The sequence below is a fragment of the Andrographis paniculata genome, unplaced genomic scaffold, assembly GCF_009805555.1.
Source record: "Andrographis paniculata isolate CXL003 unplaced genomic scaffold, ASM980555v1 Contig89END, whole genome shotgun sequence".
Taxonomy (NCBI): domain Eukaryota; kingdom Viridiplantae; phylum Streptophyta; class Magnoliopsida; order Lamiales; family Acanthaceae; genus Andrographis; species Andrographis paniculata.
The window spans coordinates 58,262-76,300 of record NW_026137627.1 but is presented as its reverse complement, the minus strand read 5'-3'; the positions used below and the strand labels follow the sequence as shown (position 1 = coordinate 76,300).

The 18,039-nt window shown below is 38.4% G+C and overlaps 2 protein-coding genes across 4 annotated transcripts; one reads left to right on the top strand and one right to left on the bottom strand.

The window, feature by feature from the left end:
- Positions 1–1,829: 1,829 nt before the first annotated feature.
- LOC127243107 (uncharacterized) lies at positions 1,830–4,731 on the top strand. Of its 3 annotated transcripts, XM_051262975.1 has the most exons (6): positions 1,830–2,537; positions 2,799–2,929; positions 3,226–3,394; positions 3,594–3,723; positions 4,164–4,472; positions 4,556–4,731. In XM_051262975.1, exons 1-5 carry the CDS (start codon positions 1,866–1,868, stop codon positions 4,433–4,435), a joined length of 1,374 nt encoding a protein of 457 aa, XP_051118932.1. In that variant the 5' UTR covers positions 1,830–1,865; the 3' UTR covers positions 4,436–4,472; positions 4,556–4,731. The 3 variants fall into 3 exon arrangements, with proteins under 3 accessions (XP_051118932.1, XP_051118931.1, XP_051118933.1); XM_051262974.1 differs by having other exon boundaries at positions 4,164–4,731; XM_051262976.1 differs by lacking the exon at positions 2,799–2,929 and having other exon boundaries at positions 3,215–3,394; positions 4,164–4,731.
- Positions 4,732–6,861: 2,130 nt separating this feature from the next.
- On the bottom strand, positions 6,862–13,584 carry LOC127243106 (ABC transporter B family member 11-like). Its single transcript, XM_051262973.1, has 11 exons — positions 13,275–13,584; positions 12,341–12,690; positions 12,107–12,161; positions 11,759–11,934; positions 11,419–11,640; positions 11,039–11,277; positions 10,404–10,929; positions 9,908–10,181; positions 8,888–9,786; positions 8,477–8,743; positions 6,862–8,335 (listed from the first exon to the last, which is right to left on the bottom strand). Exons 2-11 carry the CDS (start codon positions 12,590–12,592, stop codon positions 7,376–7,378), a joined length of 3,870 nt encoding a protein of 1,289 aa, XP_051118930.1. The 5' UTR covers positions 12,593–12,690; positions 13,275–13,584; the 3' UTR covers positions 6,862–7,375.
- Positions 13,585–18,039: the final 4,455 nt, after the last annotated feature.

The following is an 18,039-nucleotide window of genomic DNA, read 5'->3' as shown; positions in this document are numbered from 1 at the left end:
ACTTTATATTTTCCATAAATATTATTAAAAAATTTTAAATATACATATACGTTAATATAATGCTCTATTTATCTATCAATTTATTTTTTCATATAATTTTAAAAATATTTAGGGTGTGTTTACTTGTAGGTTTTACACTTGATTTTTACTATTCCAATTTTTTTTTCTTAAAAAAATATTAAATCACAACATCCAATTTTTATTTATTTTAATACACTAAAATTTAATTTTATATTCAAAATATCATATCAACACATATTTATATCACATCAAACAACTATTTCAATTCAAAATTTTACTATTTAAAATCAGAACTCAAAACTAAAACCTCACGAGTATTGAAATAAACTAACCATTATTAGTATTAATACATAGATAGATGGTCTTGTTTATCTTTTTTTTTTTTTTCAAAACAATTATCTCATTTTACATTATTATTACATAATTGCAAAAAAAATTTGTTTACTTATACTATATAATATCAATATTTCTTGCATCTCTTACGCAGCTCAAATAAAACTATAGTTTTGAGAGAAAAAAGTATATTATTCACTCAAAGAAAATACTCCATATGTCTCAAAATACAATAATCTTGTTTACTATTTTTGTCCGTCTCAAAATAAAAGTCTTATTTTCATAAATAATCATATCATTATATAAATACCCTTATTTTTTCATTATTATTACACAATTGTCACTGTTTTTGTCAAAAAATATTTTTTACCAATATAAATATTTCTTAAAGAGGGCGGCTGGTACAGATAATGGAATTGCAGAGAAATAAGAATAGAGAATAGAATTAGAAAGAAATAGAATTGAGTAGAGAATGATAATTAATTCTCTTTTCTCTTTGTTTGATAAAACAGAGATTTGAGAAATAAAAAAAATGCAGATATATGAATCATCAAACAAAAATAAATGATTAACTCGATAAAAAGATAGTTTTAAAGAATGAGAATTCATAAAAAATATTTTTGGTAATTTTTTTAAAAAAATTTATAAATTATATACGATGTTTTTTAGGATTATATTTTAGTACAATTTTTTAAAATATCATAAAAATTAAATACTTTAAAAATAAATTAAGTTTTTTTTTGTAAAATTAAAATAATATAATTTTAAAAAAATTATAAAAATTAAATAGTACAAAAAAAATTAAAAATTAAAAAAAAATATATACTATTACATCATTTCTCTCCATTTCTCTGTATATGGGAGAAAAATGAAAACAAAGAAATGAAAATGATTTATTTGTCAAGTTCCATTTCTCTGACTCAAACAAATAAGAAAAATGATATAATTTCTACTTCTTTGCTCTGTACCAAACATAACCTAAATCTTTCCCGCACAACCAAAACTATAATTTCGGGACAATGGAGTAACTATTATTCACAGGTCCACACTTTCGAGCAAACACTATAAAAAAAAATAAGAATTATTATTAACGGATATAATTCTCTTTACTACGTATAAAAGAATCAGTTTATCTATAAAAATACTAAATGAGGAAACTAAATAATACATATAAGTCATAAAAATTAAGATTTTGTTTATTTGATATTTTTTAATGAGTTAATTTTTGATATATAATCCGAAAAGTTATATAAAAATATAAATTAATATGTTATTTTCAATTGAATATTTAAAAGTAATATTTAAATTTTTCTTTAATTTTTTTTTTGAATTTGTTTTTGTAAAATATAATTTATATTATTTATTATTTTTTCGAATATAAGTTTAGATAAACAAAGCCTAAAATTAAAATTAAATATAAAATAAATAAATATATAAATAAACATATTCTCATTCTCTGTCTCAACTGTCATCAAACAGGCCCTAAGTATTAACTCGAGAGTATCGACACGATGGAGTCCATAGATGTGGAGAGGATGGATGATATGGAGGAGGAGGAGGAGCAGAAAGAGGTGTCGGCGGTGGCGGCTTTCGTTCAGGATGCGGTGGAGGACTGGGATGACGAGGCCAAGAGTCGGGCGAGGTTCAAAGCCCTGAGCGGGCAGAGGTCGGATTGGGAGCCACAATACCGTTTCTGGAGAGACCTGATTCTCAAGGTTGCTCGCCACCTTCACACCTTCATCATACGCCCTTCCCGCCTCAAACGCCGCTGGTTTCGCCGCGCTGGCATCTCCCCTCTCTGCCTTGACCGCGTTCTCCTCGAAATGCACCGTGCTGGATATCTCCTCCTGTCGCCAACCGCAAAATCGACCACAACCACAGCCACAAGCCTCTCTCGGTTTCTTCGCAGTGCACTAGATTTTTTAGCTCCGGGTAACCAAGACGACGACGCCGCTCTCTCCGGAGATTGCTATATTATTGCACCTCTCTTAGAGGAGCAAGCCCTTCAAGTAGTATCGGTGCTGTCGGAGAATCACTGGACCAAGTCTTGTGTCGTCACGGTGAGAAAGTTTGAGGATATTTGTTTAGGAGCGACTGAAGCACGCGCAATATTGGGCTACTTGTCATCACGCGGTAAAGCAACGGAGTTCACCATCGATGGAGTTGGAGCCGATCCTATAGAGGTTTGCACTTCAGATTTGATTTTCAGCCACTCGCTCTTTCATTTTTATTGGTTTTTTCTTTGTCTTCTTCTTTTTTTTTTTGGGTAGTGTTCTTAGATAATCATCCATCACAATTGAGGCCGGTCTTGATGCACAATACAATATGGAGTGTAGCTGGACTAGGTTCAACTAATCATTTCTGTCTTGTTTTCTTCCTTGTGAAATCCTGGTGCGTCAATGTTATTAATTGTATTTAATTTACTTTACCTTTTACCATTCCAGGGGGTGAAAGTGAGTCTTGTTCTTGGAGCTGTTTCTAGTGTCTCAAGTATGGACCGCACTGTTCTGCACTTAATTTGGACTACAGAAAATCTTGAGCGTCGACTACATTTGATTGACCAGCAGTATATGAAGTAGGTATCTATATCGGTACCTCTTTCCCCATGTCCGGATGTCAAAATTCATGTGTGCAAGTCTGTGATCAGCCTTTAGTATGCTACTGGAACATTTGAAAACATCATATCTCACGGGTCATGATAACGTCTTTCGCTGCGAAATTGATGCTATCCCCGGATCTTTGCACAAAACAAGTTTTAGAGTGGATGTATTTATTGCACTTGGCATGCTCTAACTCCATTATTAATAATGTACTTTGATTCTTTTTATTAAACTATTGTCCTCTTTCCACTGAATTTTAGGCCCTTTGCAGAAGCAGGAACTCTGCGTTAGCCTCGCTGAAATCCGGGAACCGCGAAAATGCCTTGAGATATGTTAAAAAACTAAAGCTGGTATCTCAGAGTAGAGAAAGATGCACAGCGCTATTGGACAGGGTGGAGAAAGTTCTCAATGTTATCACAGATGCTGAGTCCTCTAGAAAGGTTGATTCATTGCAGCTAATTTGTATTTTGGCCTTTTAAGTTCAGAACTGTTTCTTGACAATGCTTGGGAAACAATAGTTGCTGGAGTGCGGTCCACCTCCATGGATTGGACTTTGGCCTAATAGACATTATATCGTTTAACTACTATGTATATGCATATCATCATATTTTTTTCTCATCTTTACTGCCTCTGATGTAGGTTTTGGAAGCAATACAAAGCAGTACACAAGCCATTCGGAAAAATCAGATCAGTGTTGAAGAAGTTGAGCTTTGTCTGCAGGAAGTTGACGAGAACGTTGATTCACTGAAACGACTTGATAATGCATTAGGTAAACTTTCATTCAATTTCTCTATTGTGTTTATTAAATTGGAACAATTAATTTTCTTAAGATGGACTAGGTTTATAGAAGTTAGTTGTTGCATCTAAGTGGATCTGCTCAAGTTCTCAAGCTATGATAGCTTTTAGCTTTGAAATGAATGAACACTGGATCTAAACTACAATGCACATGTTCAAAGATGGATTTTATTTGTAATTTGAAATGAATGAACGAACACTGGATAGAAAATACTATGCACTTATTCAAATATGGATTTTATTCGTTATATCCAAATACTATACACTTCTGGCTTATCCAAAGGTTCTACAAGATACTTTGAACTTAGGAGAGTCAATTTTCATACTTTGCCGAGTTTTTCGGTGATCAACATTTGACAAAGAAGAAAAAATAAAAGTAAGAATTTCTATAAATTATCAATGCCTATCTTGTAGAATCAACTGCTTCATATGGTGAGATAGATGGTGAAGATATAGAAGATCAGTTTAACCAACTGAAGCTGGAAATTGAACCTCCTGACACAAGCCACCAAGTGTCTACGGAAAGCGGTTTTGAGAAATCTGCAGATGTTGATAAACCTGATGCTTTGGCCCATGCTTTGGCACGTCTCACTTTTAAAGATGGTGCAGCAGCAGACTCTGTGAAGCCAAAGGCCCCCAACAGCAACAGCAGCATGTCAAAGGAGGAAAGGCTTGAAGCTGCTTGACCTTATTATATACTCATTCGTCAAGAGGATGATCGGTGTATGGTATTTTGTGTTAATTTGGAAATTATGAGGATGCTATTTATTCTTAGTCAGGTCTAATGGCATCTCTTTGTATATCAGAATGCACCCTTAAGTCCTCAGTTGGTGGATGATGATGATGATGATGTATGGCATTCATTGGCTCCATCCTGATCCCGAAATATGTTGTTATGTCTTTGGATGGTTATGGATTTTGTGGCACAAATTATTGTGATGTGGGTGGGTATGCAAGCAAGTCTTTTTTGTCTCTAACCAAATCCCATGATTACGGACATAGAGCTCCCTGAAATGCATGTATGTATCCAATTCAATCACATAATTACGCACTTTAGAAACAATGATCTTTTATCATTTCAACACAATACTGTAGTAGATCAGACCACCGCAGTGTCGCCCAGAAGCAATTAATATTCTACTTCCATACTACTTTACAAGTAGCTAGCACCAGGGCAGGGCAGTAATATTTTGATCTGGTTTCTTCCTGCATTGCATTATAGGTTTGTTGATAGACTCAGCTACTTGCCTGCTGACCAACTCCAGATGAAGACGGAGGTGGTGACACGGCAGCATTTACTTGGTCAGAAGTCCCGAGGTGGCCTCCCTTTCCATTGGCACAGCTTCTTTTTGTTCTCCACGTCTTATATTGTTTTGCTCCTACGGCAATGCTGGTTGGAATTGAGAAAATAGAGGATATACCATTCAGATATGATGCTAGCTGTGTGTGAATGGAATGTATAGGTACATTGGCATTGCTTCAAGGAATTAACACAGGAGAGGAATTTGATGGAGTTGCTATGTCAGAGTGGCTGAAGATCTAAAGCACGCCACAAATATTGGGAAAGAGGGAAAATTCAGCAGGGTGAGCATAACAAAAATGCAAAGATTCAACATTACCTGGTAATAGAATATTTCACATTTGCATTCTTATTGATTACGTATGCGGCAGTCAGTAAGACTTCTCCGCAAAAAGATGTTGGGCGACCATGATGGAAAAGAAGAGATCTGGTGGTGAATGTAAGAAGACGTTGATGTTTTCTTTCAACTCTTCTATTTTGCTCAGGTGTGTGAGGACAAGATCTTTGATGAGCAATTTCATATGTATGTAGTAGTTTCTGGAAGTTATGACTGACAAACTCTCCCCATTATCACTTCTCACCATTCTCACCTCGAAAATAAATTGTGTTTGCACCAGCTTTATGATAATGGAAAATATGGACACATCTTGAGATTTTTGTTTCAATAGATAGATCCCTAGTAGCCCTACTATGATCATCTACTATTGTAAACAAAGCATCCACTTTCATTAGAAGATGAAAGACTATAAAGACCTCAACATTTAAGTGCAACAAGTCAAAACAGCAGGAGGCATATAAAAGCGCTTATATGAAAAATGAAGTCTCATTTGCCTACCAAAATGACAGGCATCACATGACTTATATGAAAATGAAGTCTCATTAGGTTTATGTTTGATACACAAACATTTTATTAGATGAATGTCCAAGCCTCATATACTAAGGTAACTTTTTCTCAACAGCCATAATATGGCAGATTTGGTTTCTACAACAAATGATAGAGATGCCCCTTATTCTTTCTTTCACCAACTTATTTCTCAGGTCCTGAACAATGTATATGTTATCCAAAATATTCACATAGATATTAAAGTCTACAAAGCTTATGCACAAATATAAGACAATATTTGAAGTTGGGAATGAAGTAAACACCATGCAGGGCAACATAGTGATTAGAACCACATTTCATATGTGCATTGCTATTTGAACAGCTCCACTTGGCATGTGTATATTTTGCAGGTTTTCTTAATGGTTTTAAGTATTCAAAATACTCAATATTGTTATTCACATGATAGGCTCCTGAATCCAAAATTCATGATATTTTATTGTCAAAGTCAATATATATATATATATATATATTATGACATTCTTTACTTACATGTTCAGTCATATTTAGATGATTAATAGAGGTTTGATCTTTTCAAGAGTCTTTTGAACTTCCTTTCAAATAAGTTCAACAAGGTTATCAAGAGACTCAACATACCCATGAATTGGGGCAGTCTTCACATATGTAGTTTGTATTGTTGTCTTTGAGTTCAGTTCAAACTGGTCACGCCACTTCTGCCTTCTTTCTTTCTTTATACCAATCAGGTGTCTTATATAATTTAAAGCAAGTTTCTTTATTGTGCCCTACTTTCTTGCAATGCTCATTATACAATCTTTTCTTATCTGTCATTTTCTTATCAAAGATTCTAATATCTGCGGTACGTGAACTTAACAACACAGTGGATGAGCAATCCAGAGATAAATTATGTATTTCTTGTTGTTTCTCAATAAATTTTATTTAGTGAGGAAAGAAGATCTACCATTAGTATCTGATTTCTAGACTCATCATATGAGTCATCTATTCCCATTAGAAAATTCATGACATCTAGTCTGACTTACAAACTACCTTGTCTCTTGTTTGCTCACTGAAATTAGAGCCAAATAGTGAAGCTCATCATTCAACTTCTTTGTCTCTTGTTTACTTCATCCTTGTTTTACCTTACACATGGGATGAGAGGAGCAAATGCAGAGATCATCATCAGCATCATCCTCATATATATACTTAGTTGCGCCGCATGAATGAGGAATGCCACAAGACAGAAGTGTCGGGACCCCGGACTCAGGAGGGATAGATTATATTTACACACTGACATACAAAAAGGAAAATGTTTAGCTAGTTGGAAAGGTGACTGACGTACATAGAACAAAACAAGAGCTCCTGCCAACGGAAGGAAGAGAAAGCAAAACGAAGAGACAACAAAACACAATACAATTAGAATAGAATTAGAGTTAGAACTAGAATGGTGTTAGACGTCCGTCAGGCAGGCAGGCAGGCGAGATCAGTGAGTCAGGCCTCTGAAGTCGCGGGGGGCAGCGGCAGGGCAGCAACATTAGCAGCGCTGTTGTGCAGGGAGACCAGGGATGCGTAGAACCCGTCCCTGATGCCGATGAGAGCCTCGTGGCTCCCTTTCTCGACCACCGCCCCGTTCCTCACCACGGCGATCATGTGGGCCCCCTTGATGGTGGAGAGGCGGTGGGCCACCACCACCGTGGTGCGGTTCACCATCACCCGGTCCAGCGCATCCTGGACCACCCTCTCCGACTCTGCGTCCAGGGCGCTCGTCGCCTCGTCCAGCAGCACGATCTTTGGGCTCTTCATCATCGCCCGGGCGATCGCCACCCGCTGCTTCTGGCCCCCCGACAGCTGCACCCCTCGCTCGCCCACCACCGTCTCATACCCCTTCTCCAGCCCGCTGATGAACTTGTGGGCGTTGGCCAGCTCCGCCGCGCCCACGATCTCAGCCTCGCTTGCTGCTGCTTCTCCTTCTCCTTTCCCGTAGGCGATGTTGGCCCGGATGGTGTCATTGAACAGCACCGGCTCCTGGCTCACCAGTCCCATCTGCTGCCTCAGCCACTTCAGCTGGAACCTGCGGATCTCCGTCCCATCAATCGTGATCTGCCCCGAGTCCGCATCGTAGAATCTCTGCAGCAAAGAGATGACCGTTGATTTCCCACTCCCGCTCTCCCCAACCAGCGCCACCGTCTTGCCGCTGCGTATGGTCAGGGACAGATCCCTGAAAATCTCAACGTCCGGCCTGCTCGGGTACCTGAAACTCACGTGCCTCAGTTCAATTTCCCCCTTCAGACTCTCCAGCTTCAATCCCGAGTCATCGCTTGGATCGATCTTGGATTTTCTGTCGAGAATGGCGAATACGGAGGCCGCTGCGCTCTTGGCTTTGGTCGAATCTGGCGCCAGTGAGCTTGATTGTGAGATTGCCATTGCCGCCATTGTCAGGGCAAAGAAAACCTGCAGCAATGTTTTCCACCACCCAAGCCAATTACACTACACTCACTGCAGAAATAATGACCTCGAGAAAGGAAAAAGGAAAAAGGAAAAAACAAACCACACACTGGGCAGACTCGTAGTGATAGATAGACAGATACTCACACGAAACACATCTGTGAAGGTAATTTTCCCATCCTCGACAAGCCGGGCTCCCGCATAGAAGCTGGTGGCGTAGACCAGGAACAACAGCGAGAAGGACAAACCAAAGCCCACACCACTGACCAACCCTTGTTTGATCCCATTGCTCATTGGACCCTCGCACTTCTTCCTGTAGAGCCCCATCACCTTCTCTTCTGCGCAGAAGGATGCAATGGTACGTATGCTCCCCACAGCGTCATTAGCAACTTGACTTGCTTCCTCATACATCACCTGCAGCAGCAGCCGCAACAACAACAACAACACGAACGCAGCATGTCAGTCAGTCAGTCAGTCACTCACTCGCTATCTTCAGAAAACATACATACATGCATACGCACATACATAACATTTGCTCGCTCATCTAGGGTTGATTACCTTCGCATCTGCACTGAAACCCTTCATGAACATAATCTGCACATATCCACTCAATCCTATCAGAGGAATCATAGCAAGGATGATCAGTGCCAGCTGCCAACTAGCTTCAAAAGCAATAGCAAGCCCAACAATGGCAGAGGATAAATCTTGCACCATCTGCGCAAGTGAGTCGCCAACCAGAGCACGGACACTCGCAGCATCAGCAGAAAGCCTTGCTCCAATCATCCCGCTTGAATTTTCAGGCTCATCATACCAACCAACCTCCATGTTAACCAACTTCTCGAAACACATTAATCTAATCCTCCTCACCAACTTGTTCCCTGCCACACCGAAAAGATACGTCCTGGCTGGATACGCAACTAATGATGCCACTCCAAGAACCACAAACATTAAGGCCCAAAACTTTGAATCCTTTCGTAGTATATGCGGTGTCTCAAAGAAGGTTTTGATGACACTTGATATTAATATACCAAAAATAGGCATTATGGCCCCATTAAGGATGGCCGATAGGGCACCCACTATCATCACTGGAAGCTCAGGCTTGTTTAGATAGGCGAGGCGTCGAATAGGTACCTTGGGAGGCTTTTGAGATGTTTCAGGTGAGGAGGTACTGTATGCATTATGATTATCTGATGCTGAGTCGGTCGGGTTCAGTGCTGCAGGCATACCAAATGATGATGCTGATAATGAGTTACGACCACTGATGTTTCCTCTGTCAGAAGACCCTCTACTTATGGAGCGGATGAGTGACATCTTTTGGCTTGACCGCCGACCGGAACCCAGAGTGACGTCTGATTTTCCTTTGTCGTCAGCCTGGTGGTTTTCATTTACTTCTTCTTGTAAGCGTATGAGTTGAGCGTATGCCCCCTCAGAGTCCTGAAGAAGCTCAGCATGTGTACCTGGACCACAGAAGAAGAAAATAATGATCGATCAATGGCATGGCATGGCAGGTAATTCTTTTGTCCCAGGAGGCGGAAAACGATTGGGATTGCCAAAGCAAAAGCAAGCGGTGCTGCCTACCCTTCTCAACCATCTTTCCTTGATGAATGACTGCAATCATATGGGCATTCCTTACTGTGCTCAGGCGATGTGCAACTACAACGGTGGTTCTGTTCACCATAATTCTGTCCAAAGCCTCCTGCACAATTCTTTCAGACTCTGCATCTAGTGCGCTCGTTGCTTCATCTAACAGTAATATTCTTGGGTCCTTTAGAATTGCTCTGGCAATAGCAACTCTCTGCTTCTGCCCACCAGAAAGCTGAGTTCCATGCTCACCGACCATGCTATCCAGCCCCTGAAAGGAAGTTGTTAGCATCCAACACAGATATGTAAGTAAGCATCATAAGCTGGCATCTTAACTTAATTTAGTTTACAAATACGACAAATGTAAACCCAAAGGGGACCTGAGGGAACACAAATGCTGCTTCCGCAAGACTTTATCATGCAAACTCAGTATCTCTAATGGTAGTAAATTAAATATAGCTGATGCAATTACTTCAATGAATTTATGGTGAACCTGGGGCAATTTATCTATGAATTTCGCAGCATTCGCCAGTTCTGCCGCTGCTCTAATCTCCTCAGTGGTTGCACCGTCCTTTCCGTATGCAATATTATCCTTGATGCTGGCCGTGAAGAGGACGGGTTCCTGACTAACTAGACCGATTTTTGACCTGATCCACCGGAGCTGGAACTCTTTAAGATTAATCCCATCAATGAATACTTCACCAGATTGTGGGTCATAAAATCTCTCTATCAAACTAATCACAGTTGATTTCCCGCTCCCACTCTGACCAACCAAAGCTGCCGTCATGCCAGTGGGAATGATGAGGGAGAATCCTCTGAATATTTGTTCGTTTGGCCGGGCTGGATAGCTGAAATGGACATCTTTTAGCTCTATGTGTCCACGAATGTCTTCAAGCACTTTTCCCCTGGTATCATATGCGTCTATTTCAGGTTGCCTGTTTATTGTTTCAAACATCTTGAAGGCTGCAGCTTGCCCTGCTGCAAATGCGGTCATGCAAGGAGATGCTTGCCCCAGAGACCTGATTTGGTTTGGTTAGATAGACGAAGATGAAGAGAAATGTTAGCTGCCATTGGTTTAAGCTAAGAAATCAAGTAGATAATTATGGAGGGAGGGAGCGGAGCGCTCACATAGAGCCAGTCAACACAGCAATGATGACATTGAGCACCTCACCGCCGGTGTAACCCTTCTCTAAGATCATCTTCGCACCAAACCAAATGGCCAAAGCATAACTGCAGAATATGATGCACATGACGACCCCAAACCCCAGGCCACTGGCCAACCCTTCCTGAACACCTGATTGGTAAGCTTTAATGAGTGACTTCTCATAGTCAGCCACAGCTCGCTTTTCCCCGGTAAATGAGGCAACCTGGAGGGAGGGGACGGATAAGCAGTGATGGGTTGCTGAGTTATATTATATACAAACAGAAGCAGCAGCAATAATAAAGATTAAGAAAAAAAGAAAGAAAAGGGGGGCAGTATCATCGGGTTTCATGTCCTTGGCACATACGGTTCTAATGGAGCCGATTGTCTGCTCAACCACAATGGCAGCCTTAGCATATGCATTTTGACCACGGGATGCCATCTTGGATAGAACGTGGGACATGATTGCACCGGATATAACCATCAGCGGAATAGAGGAGAGCATGACAAGAGTAAGAAGCCATCCTTCGATGAACGCAATCACAAAGCCGCCCAGAAACGTGGCAACCAACTGCATAAACTTGCCAACCTGCACAAGCAATGAATGAACATCAAGACCAACAACGGATTGTAGATCCTCAATCTTTTATCATTGGGGCTGCTGCTGACTGGCGTCACAACAGATAACATCAATAATAATACCCCACCTTCTCGCCCATGGCATCTTGGATCAGTACGGTGTCGCCAGACATCCTTCCTATCACTTCCCCTGTATTGGTTTCCTTATCAAAGAAAGCCACGTCCTGTCGCAATATTGTCCTCAAGTACAGACTCCTAATCCGTGCCGCCTGCCTTTCCCCAGTGATCATCCAGCAGGCCACCTCTATCAGACAAACAAACAAACAGATATTCACTTCCGATTTGATCAGCGCCCGCCAATACAATAGCCACTCAGAGCTAACCCATCTATGCATTTATTGATTTTGGCATATTATCATTTTCCAAATTTATTTCTCAGTTAAGTACTACAGTACGATACAGTTTGGTGTACTTACGGAGAAATGCCGCCGCACCACATCCCAGCGCTAAATAGACAAACTTTAGTGCTACCTATGATGTACACGAGAAAAGCCAAACCAGATAAAAACAAAACAAAAAAAGACAAACAAACGAATGAAAGAGACTCCTCCACAGCACAGAGGCCTGAACGAGACGAGATGAGAATGATGGCTAAAGGAAAAAAAAAAAAAAAAAAAAAAAAAAGAAACGACGTTTCATTTAATAGTTACCTTTGAGACAACCGAAACAACACCCTTGCTTTGGTTTTGCCCAAAAGAATCAATCAGGTCACCAAAAAGGATTGTCATAAGAGGGAGGGACAAGCCATTCCCGATGGCACCAATCGAGCCAACGATCATCAATAGCTTGTCAGCAGAATCAGCAAAGACGAAGAGTTTATAAAAGGGCACCGAGTTGGCCGATTCCCTTTGCGACTCCTCTCTGCTTCCAGACGTGGACGATGCCTCATTCTCCGTTGGCATCGTGTCGTCCCAACGCCCGCCGGACTTGTTATCTGGAGGGACGTAAGCTCGATCGAATCAAGCCAAGAAAGAGCTAGCTTGCTAGTGAGCTAGCGACACTGCAAACCAAACATCGGAGAGCACGTAACGTAAGACGAGATCATATTTGCCAAGAATAGAAAAGAAGGGGGGGGCAAGAAAGAGAGAAACTTGTAGCTGGAGGAGAAGGGGGGTGACGATGCATACAATACACTACCCACCCACCCACCCTTCACGGAGCTAGAGAGAGAGAGAGAAAGAGATCGATGGGCAACCAAACAGGCTTCTTCTAATAAACAAACATTGCTTCGTGCTTCCGCAGCGAAAGCGATTCAGCTTGACTAATATGCATACGTGTGGGTGTGCGTGTGCGTTCCGATTGAGTGAATGAAAAATGGATTAGATCACCCCACATGCTGCTAGCTGCTGCCGCCGCCAAGAAACATGATAGAGAGATGGATCAAATAGATATGCAACTGAGGAGGGTAGCCAGTGCCACTCTAAAAGGCAAGGATAATAGCAGCAGCAGCAGCAGTATGGGGAGCAGTCAACACAAGTAGGTAACAAAGCAAAGAGAGGGCAAGGGAGGCGAAAAACCAGACGGAGAGAGATCGCAGAAGGAAAAAAGAAAAAAAATAAGAGAGAAGAGGGAAGAAAAGAATACCTGCTGTTCTGTTTATAAGATATTAGATACGTGTGATAAGTATTTGAAAGGCGGGGGGGTGAGAGAGGTGGTGGTGGGGGGATTCCTGCGGATCAACTGAAGAATAAAAAGAGGAGGAGCATGCGTGCAGGGCAAGCTGGCGGGGGATCAACCACATGGGCATTGTTGGTTGATTCACCTTTCATCCAGAGGGGAGGGGAGGCGTTGCTCTGCTTTGCTTTGCTTGGTGAGCAAGCACTCGAAGACTCTTCCTCTGGTCAAAGTCCAACTACATGAAGAGATTTTAAAAATCAATAGTACAATAGCTAGGGGGTGAGGAGGGAGGCGCCTTCACACATGCATCCCCCCTCCTCCCACGCTGACTAGTGATTGCTGGGGTTGGATTTTCGAGTTAGTTAATTAATTAATAGCAGACACCATTATAGTTATAGTACTATTATAGATTTGAAATTAATTTATTAATGCCGCACTCACTCACCCACCCACTCCACTCCACTCGCCCGTGCTCCTCTGCTTTTTACTACTACTGCTGCTACTGATTTGTGTTTCTCTTTTTATTTTGTTGTTCGTGTTTTCTCACCAACCCATGATTGCTGCTGCAATATTGTGTATATATATATATGTATGTATATACTTGTAGAAGATATCATAATGAAGGATTAGTGAGCTGTGCTCTCTCTATTTTTCCCTTTTTTTTAAAAATAAGAGCACTTAGTGTGTTGATTCATTATTATTAATCAGGGAATGGGAACGGGAACGGGAGAAGTTTGATAAGTATATACAGTAAGCAGCAGCAGCAGCAGTAAATGGGTAGATGAGAGAAGAGAGGTGGGGTGTTGGCTGTCGATGTGGAGGCGGCGGCGAGGTTAGGTGTAAAAAAGGGGACTAATTGAAGGATGGTGGTGGGGTGGGTTCCCATTAGTGATAGTATACCGTACCGTACCGAAAATATCAATATTTTAAAATACATATCGACACCGTATTGAAAAATTTCTGAATATCAATATATACGGATTATACAGAAAATATAATTTAAATTTTAAAATAATTAAAAAAATAATAAATATCACTATTTTTCACCAAGAAAAAACCAATAAATTTTTAATAATTTACATATTTTTTTTGTTATAATTTTAAAAAATATTAATAAATATTATTTATATTAATCATTAAATTATTTAATATAATATCGGTATATCATACAAAAATACCGAATTTTTCGAAAATTCATATCGATACAGTACCGAAAACTTTGGTACGAAATCCATACCGAAACTTTCGGTATACCGAAATTTTAGGTATTTTCAACCCGATACGGTACAATAAGTCGGATATGTTCGGTAAATTTATCGGTCCTTATTTCCATCGGCGTCTCATCATCTCAATATTGCATCTGTAAATCATAATAATTATTATTATTTATAATTACCAAAATCATCGTGGCTGACGGATGGCCGTTACCTAAAAGCGGTAGGTTGAATGTATGTATGTACATGATGGATCCATCGATGATCGGATCGGGTCTGGGTCAGGGTCCGGTGCGTGCACGAATTGATGAATGCAATATAATATAATACATATAAATATATGTTGTCATTGCTGTCGTCATAGAAGAGAGAGCGCCCGCAAGCCAACCGCCCGATTAATTGATTTCTAATATATACTAGTAAATACATTCTTACTAGCATTTCTTCACACCTAAGCAAAGGCTAAGCTCTATCTTATCAATATTCAAACTTCATTCTTGATTCTTGCCTAATACTGTAATAAAAATAAAAATTACTATTATTATTATCAATAGTCAGAAGAGAGAGAGGGCAGGACAGGATGAGAGTAAGGGCCACACACCTGACGAAAATGATGTCGACGTGGCCTCGCGTCGGCGGTATCAGTCAACCAATCGGCTTATAAAAATACTTTACATTACATTGCATTACAACCCGGCCCTGCACTGCAGCGGACGTCCTGCTTGGTGCTGCTTCATTTAATTGAATATATGTAGAGTAAGCAGTAGGTGTATTTAATTTTATTTAATTTAATTATATTGTACATCCAAATTAATTCAAGTCGAAAACCATTATAATAAATAAAAAATGCTGGTAAACTCCTCTTCTCTCCTATTGAGAATCAGGCCGGAGAGTTGCCTCGCCTGTACGAGTCCATTTCGACGCTGCAGATAATTTTTTTTTTTACTTTAAACATTAATTACTGTGGGTGTGTTTAGTTGTGAGGTTTTAATTTTGGGTTTTGATTTTAAATAGTAAAATTTTGAATTAAAATAGTTGTTTGATGTGATATAAATATGTGTTGATGTGATATTTTAAATGTAAAGTTAAATTTTAGTGTAATAAAATAAATAAAAATTGGGTGTTTATTTGATATTTTTTGAAAAAAAAAAAAACAGTTAGAATAGTAAAATCAGGTGTAAAACATGACAAGTAAACACACCCTGTGTGTTTTCTTCGGAAAAATAAATAAATAAAAATCTTTACAATAATTGTTGGGGCTTTTTTTGTATCTTAGTACTCCCTCCGTCCACACACAAAAGTAAATATTTATTTTTAGTTTTTAATTATAGTGAGTAGTTAAAAATAATAAAAATGACAATTTTGCTCTAGCTTTTTGGTATAAAAATAACGATGTGATATAAAGTAAATGTATTTGTGAAAAAATGAAGTATTTAATGAAATATTTGCTTTGTAATTGAACGTTTTAAAATAAAAATATATACATTTTCTAGTTAAACGGAGAAAATATTTTATATAAATATGCACTAAATGCAGATACACACAGAGACAGTAGAGAGATGGAGTTGTGGGGCTGGGCTGTCTGTGGTCTGTGAAAGAGGGGAGCGAAACCAATACCTTTCCTCTTCTGGAAGGGCGGGGCCGCGGGATTGGCTTGGCTTGGTTAATGTGCGCATGCATGCATGTTTTGGAGCTCTAATTCAAATCCAATAAAATCCTTGCATGTAGTTCACGTACTAGGTAGCTAGCTTCTGCCTGCATCCACACCCCACAGGCCACAATATACCATACTTGCGGCTGTCCAATTCCTATTAATTTTTTTTAGAGCACATTGTAGACAAAAAAAAACAGAGAGTTAATTTTATAAATATAAATTTTTCTACAGATTATATACTCTCCCCGTTCCGAATTTTTGGGATGAATTAGCCATGTCTTCTTCTTCTTGCTCGTCTCTCCTTTTAAATATTTTCTCCCTCGAATTTCTGATTGAGAGGTAAAGGATTTAATCCTTTCAAGAAAAAAGTTTTTGATCGGAATATGACCGAAAGACCCTTTAACTATTAAAGGGTTAATAAAACGAATCACACTTTTACTGCTAAACTATACCCGCTCCATTATGATTAATGTATACAAACAGGACCTTTTGTCGAACCGGAAGCGCCCAAGAGAGGAGGACGGGTCCCAATTAGAATACTATTTTTATCATTTTTGTTCGTCTCGTCTCGTATCTATTTTTTATTTTAATAAAATAATAATAAATTAATATCAAAATACATTTAATTTTTACCTAAATTATAAATATATCACTACACATAAAATTACTTTTGACCTAATTCATTGAGCCTCAATTTTGTTGGGCTAGATGGATATTATCTTTGGGCTCGCTCTTGAGGCCACAACCTCTAATTCGTGGGCTGCAACGAATTAGGTCTTTCTTCGAGTGTTGAGCTTGTCGACGCTAGATTTCGTTTGATGTTTGCTTGATCAAGCTTAACCTCGTTCAGACTTTATCGTAATAGGCCTCAACGATCCAAAAACGTTTTGAGGTGGGAGTAACATATATATATATCTCATGGGTAAATTGAATATTACTAATTTTTATTTTGTTATAAATTTATAAATATCTTATATTTTATTTATTGTGCAATTTTTTTCTATATTATTTACTGTAAGCATAAAATACTCATTCCATCCAAATGATGGTGTTTGTACATATATGATAAAATATGCAAGTATTATTCAAATAAATTGGATAAATGTCTTAAGTATCATTATTTGAATAAGATAAATAAAAATAATAATACGGTTTTTAAAATGAAGATGAGCCCTACTTGTAATTTTTACAAACTGTTAAATGAATTGTTGATCAATTTTGTCTTTATTTATTTTATTTAAAAAATAATACTTCATTTTTATTAGAATAGTTTTGTTTACTATTTTTTGTACATCCCAAAATACTTATTTTTATAAATAACCATATTATCGTAAAATTATTCCGATTTTTTTTCATTTTTATTGCACAATTGTCACTATTTTTTACATTAATACAAGGGTAAAAATATTTTTTACCCATTTTTTTTTTACCGATTACAAATATAATATCAATATTTCTTAAATTATATGCCGAATCCAACTAAGACTATCGTTTTGGGACGCGGGGAGTATTTAAGACATTTCATTCGATTTATTTGCATAATACTTGTATAATTAGACGTATATTTACAAACATCAGCGTTTGAATAAAAAGGATAAATTATACAACATTTTCTCGTATTTTAGTAAAATGCATAAAACATCATGTGTTTTATTTATTGCATAAAACCCTTTGCGTTAATGTAAGTTTGCACGAAATATCATTTTCCTTTAAAATTGATATTTGATTGTAAACTCAATAATGCAAGTTTTATAAAAATAAAATATTTTAAATAATTTTTTTGAATAAAATAAATAAATAAATGATTGATTAATCTTTCATTTTTATTATTTTTTTTGAGACAAATTGTTATCTAATTTTTACA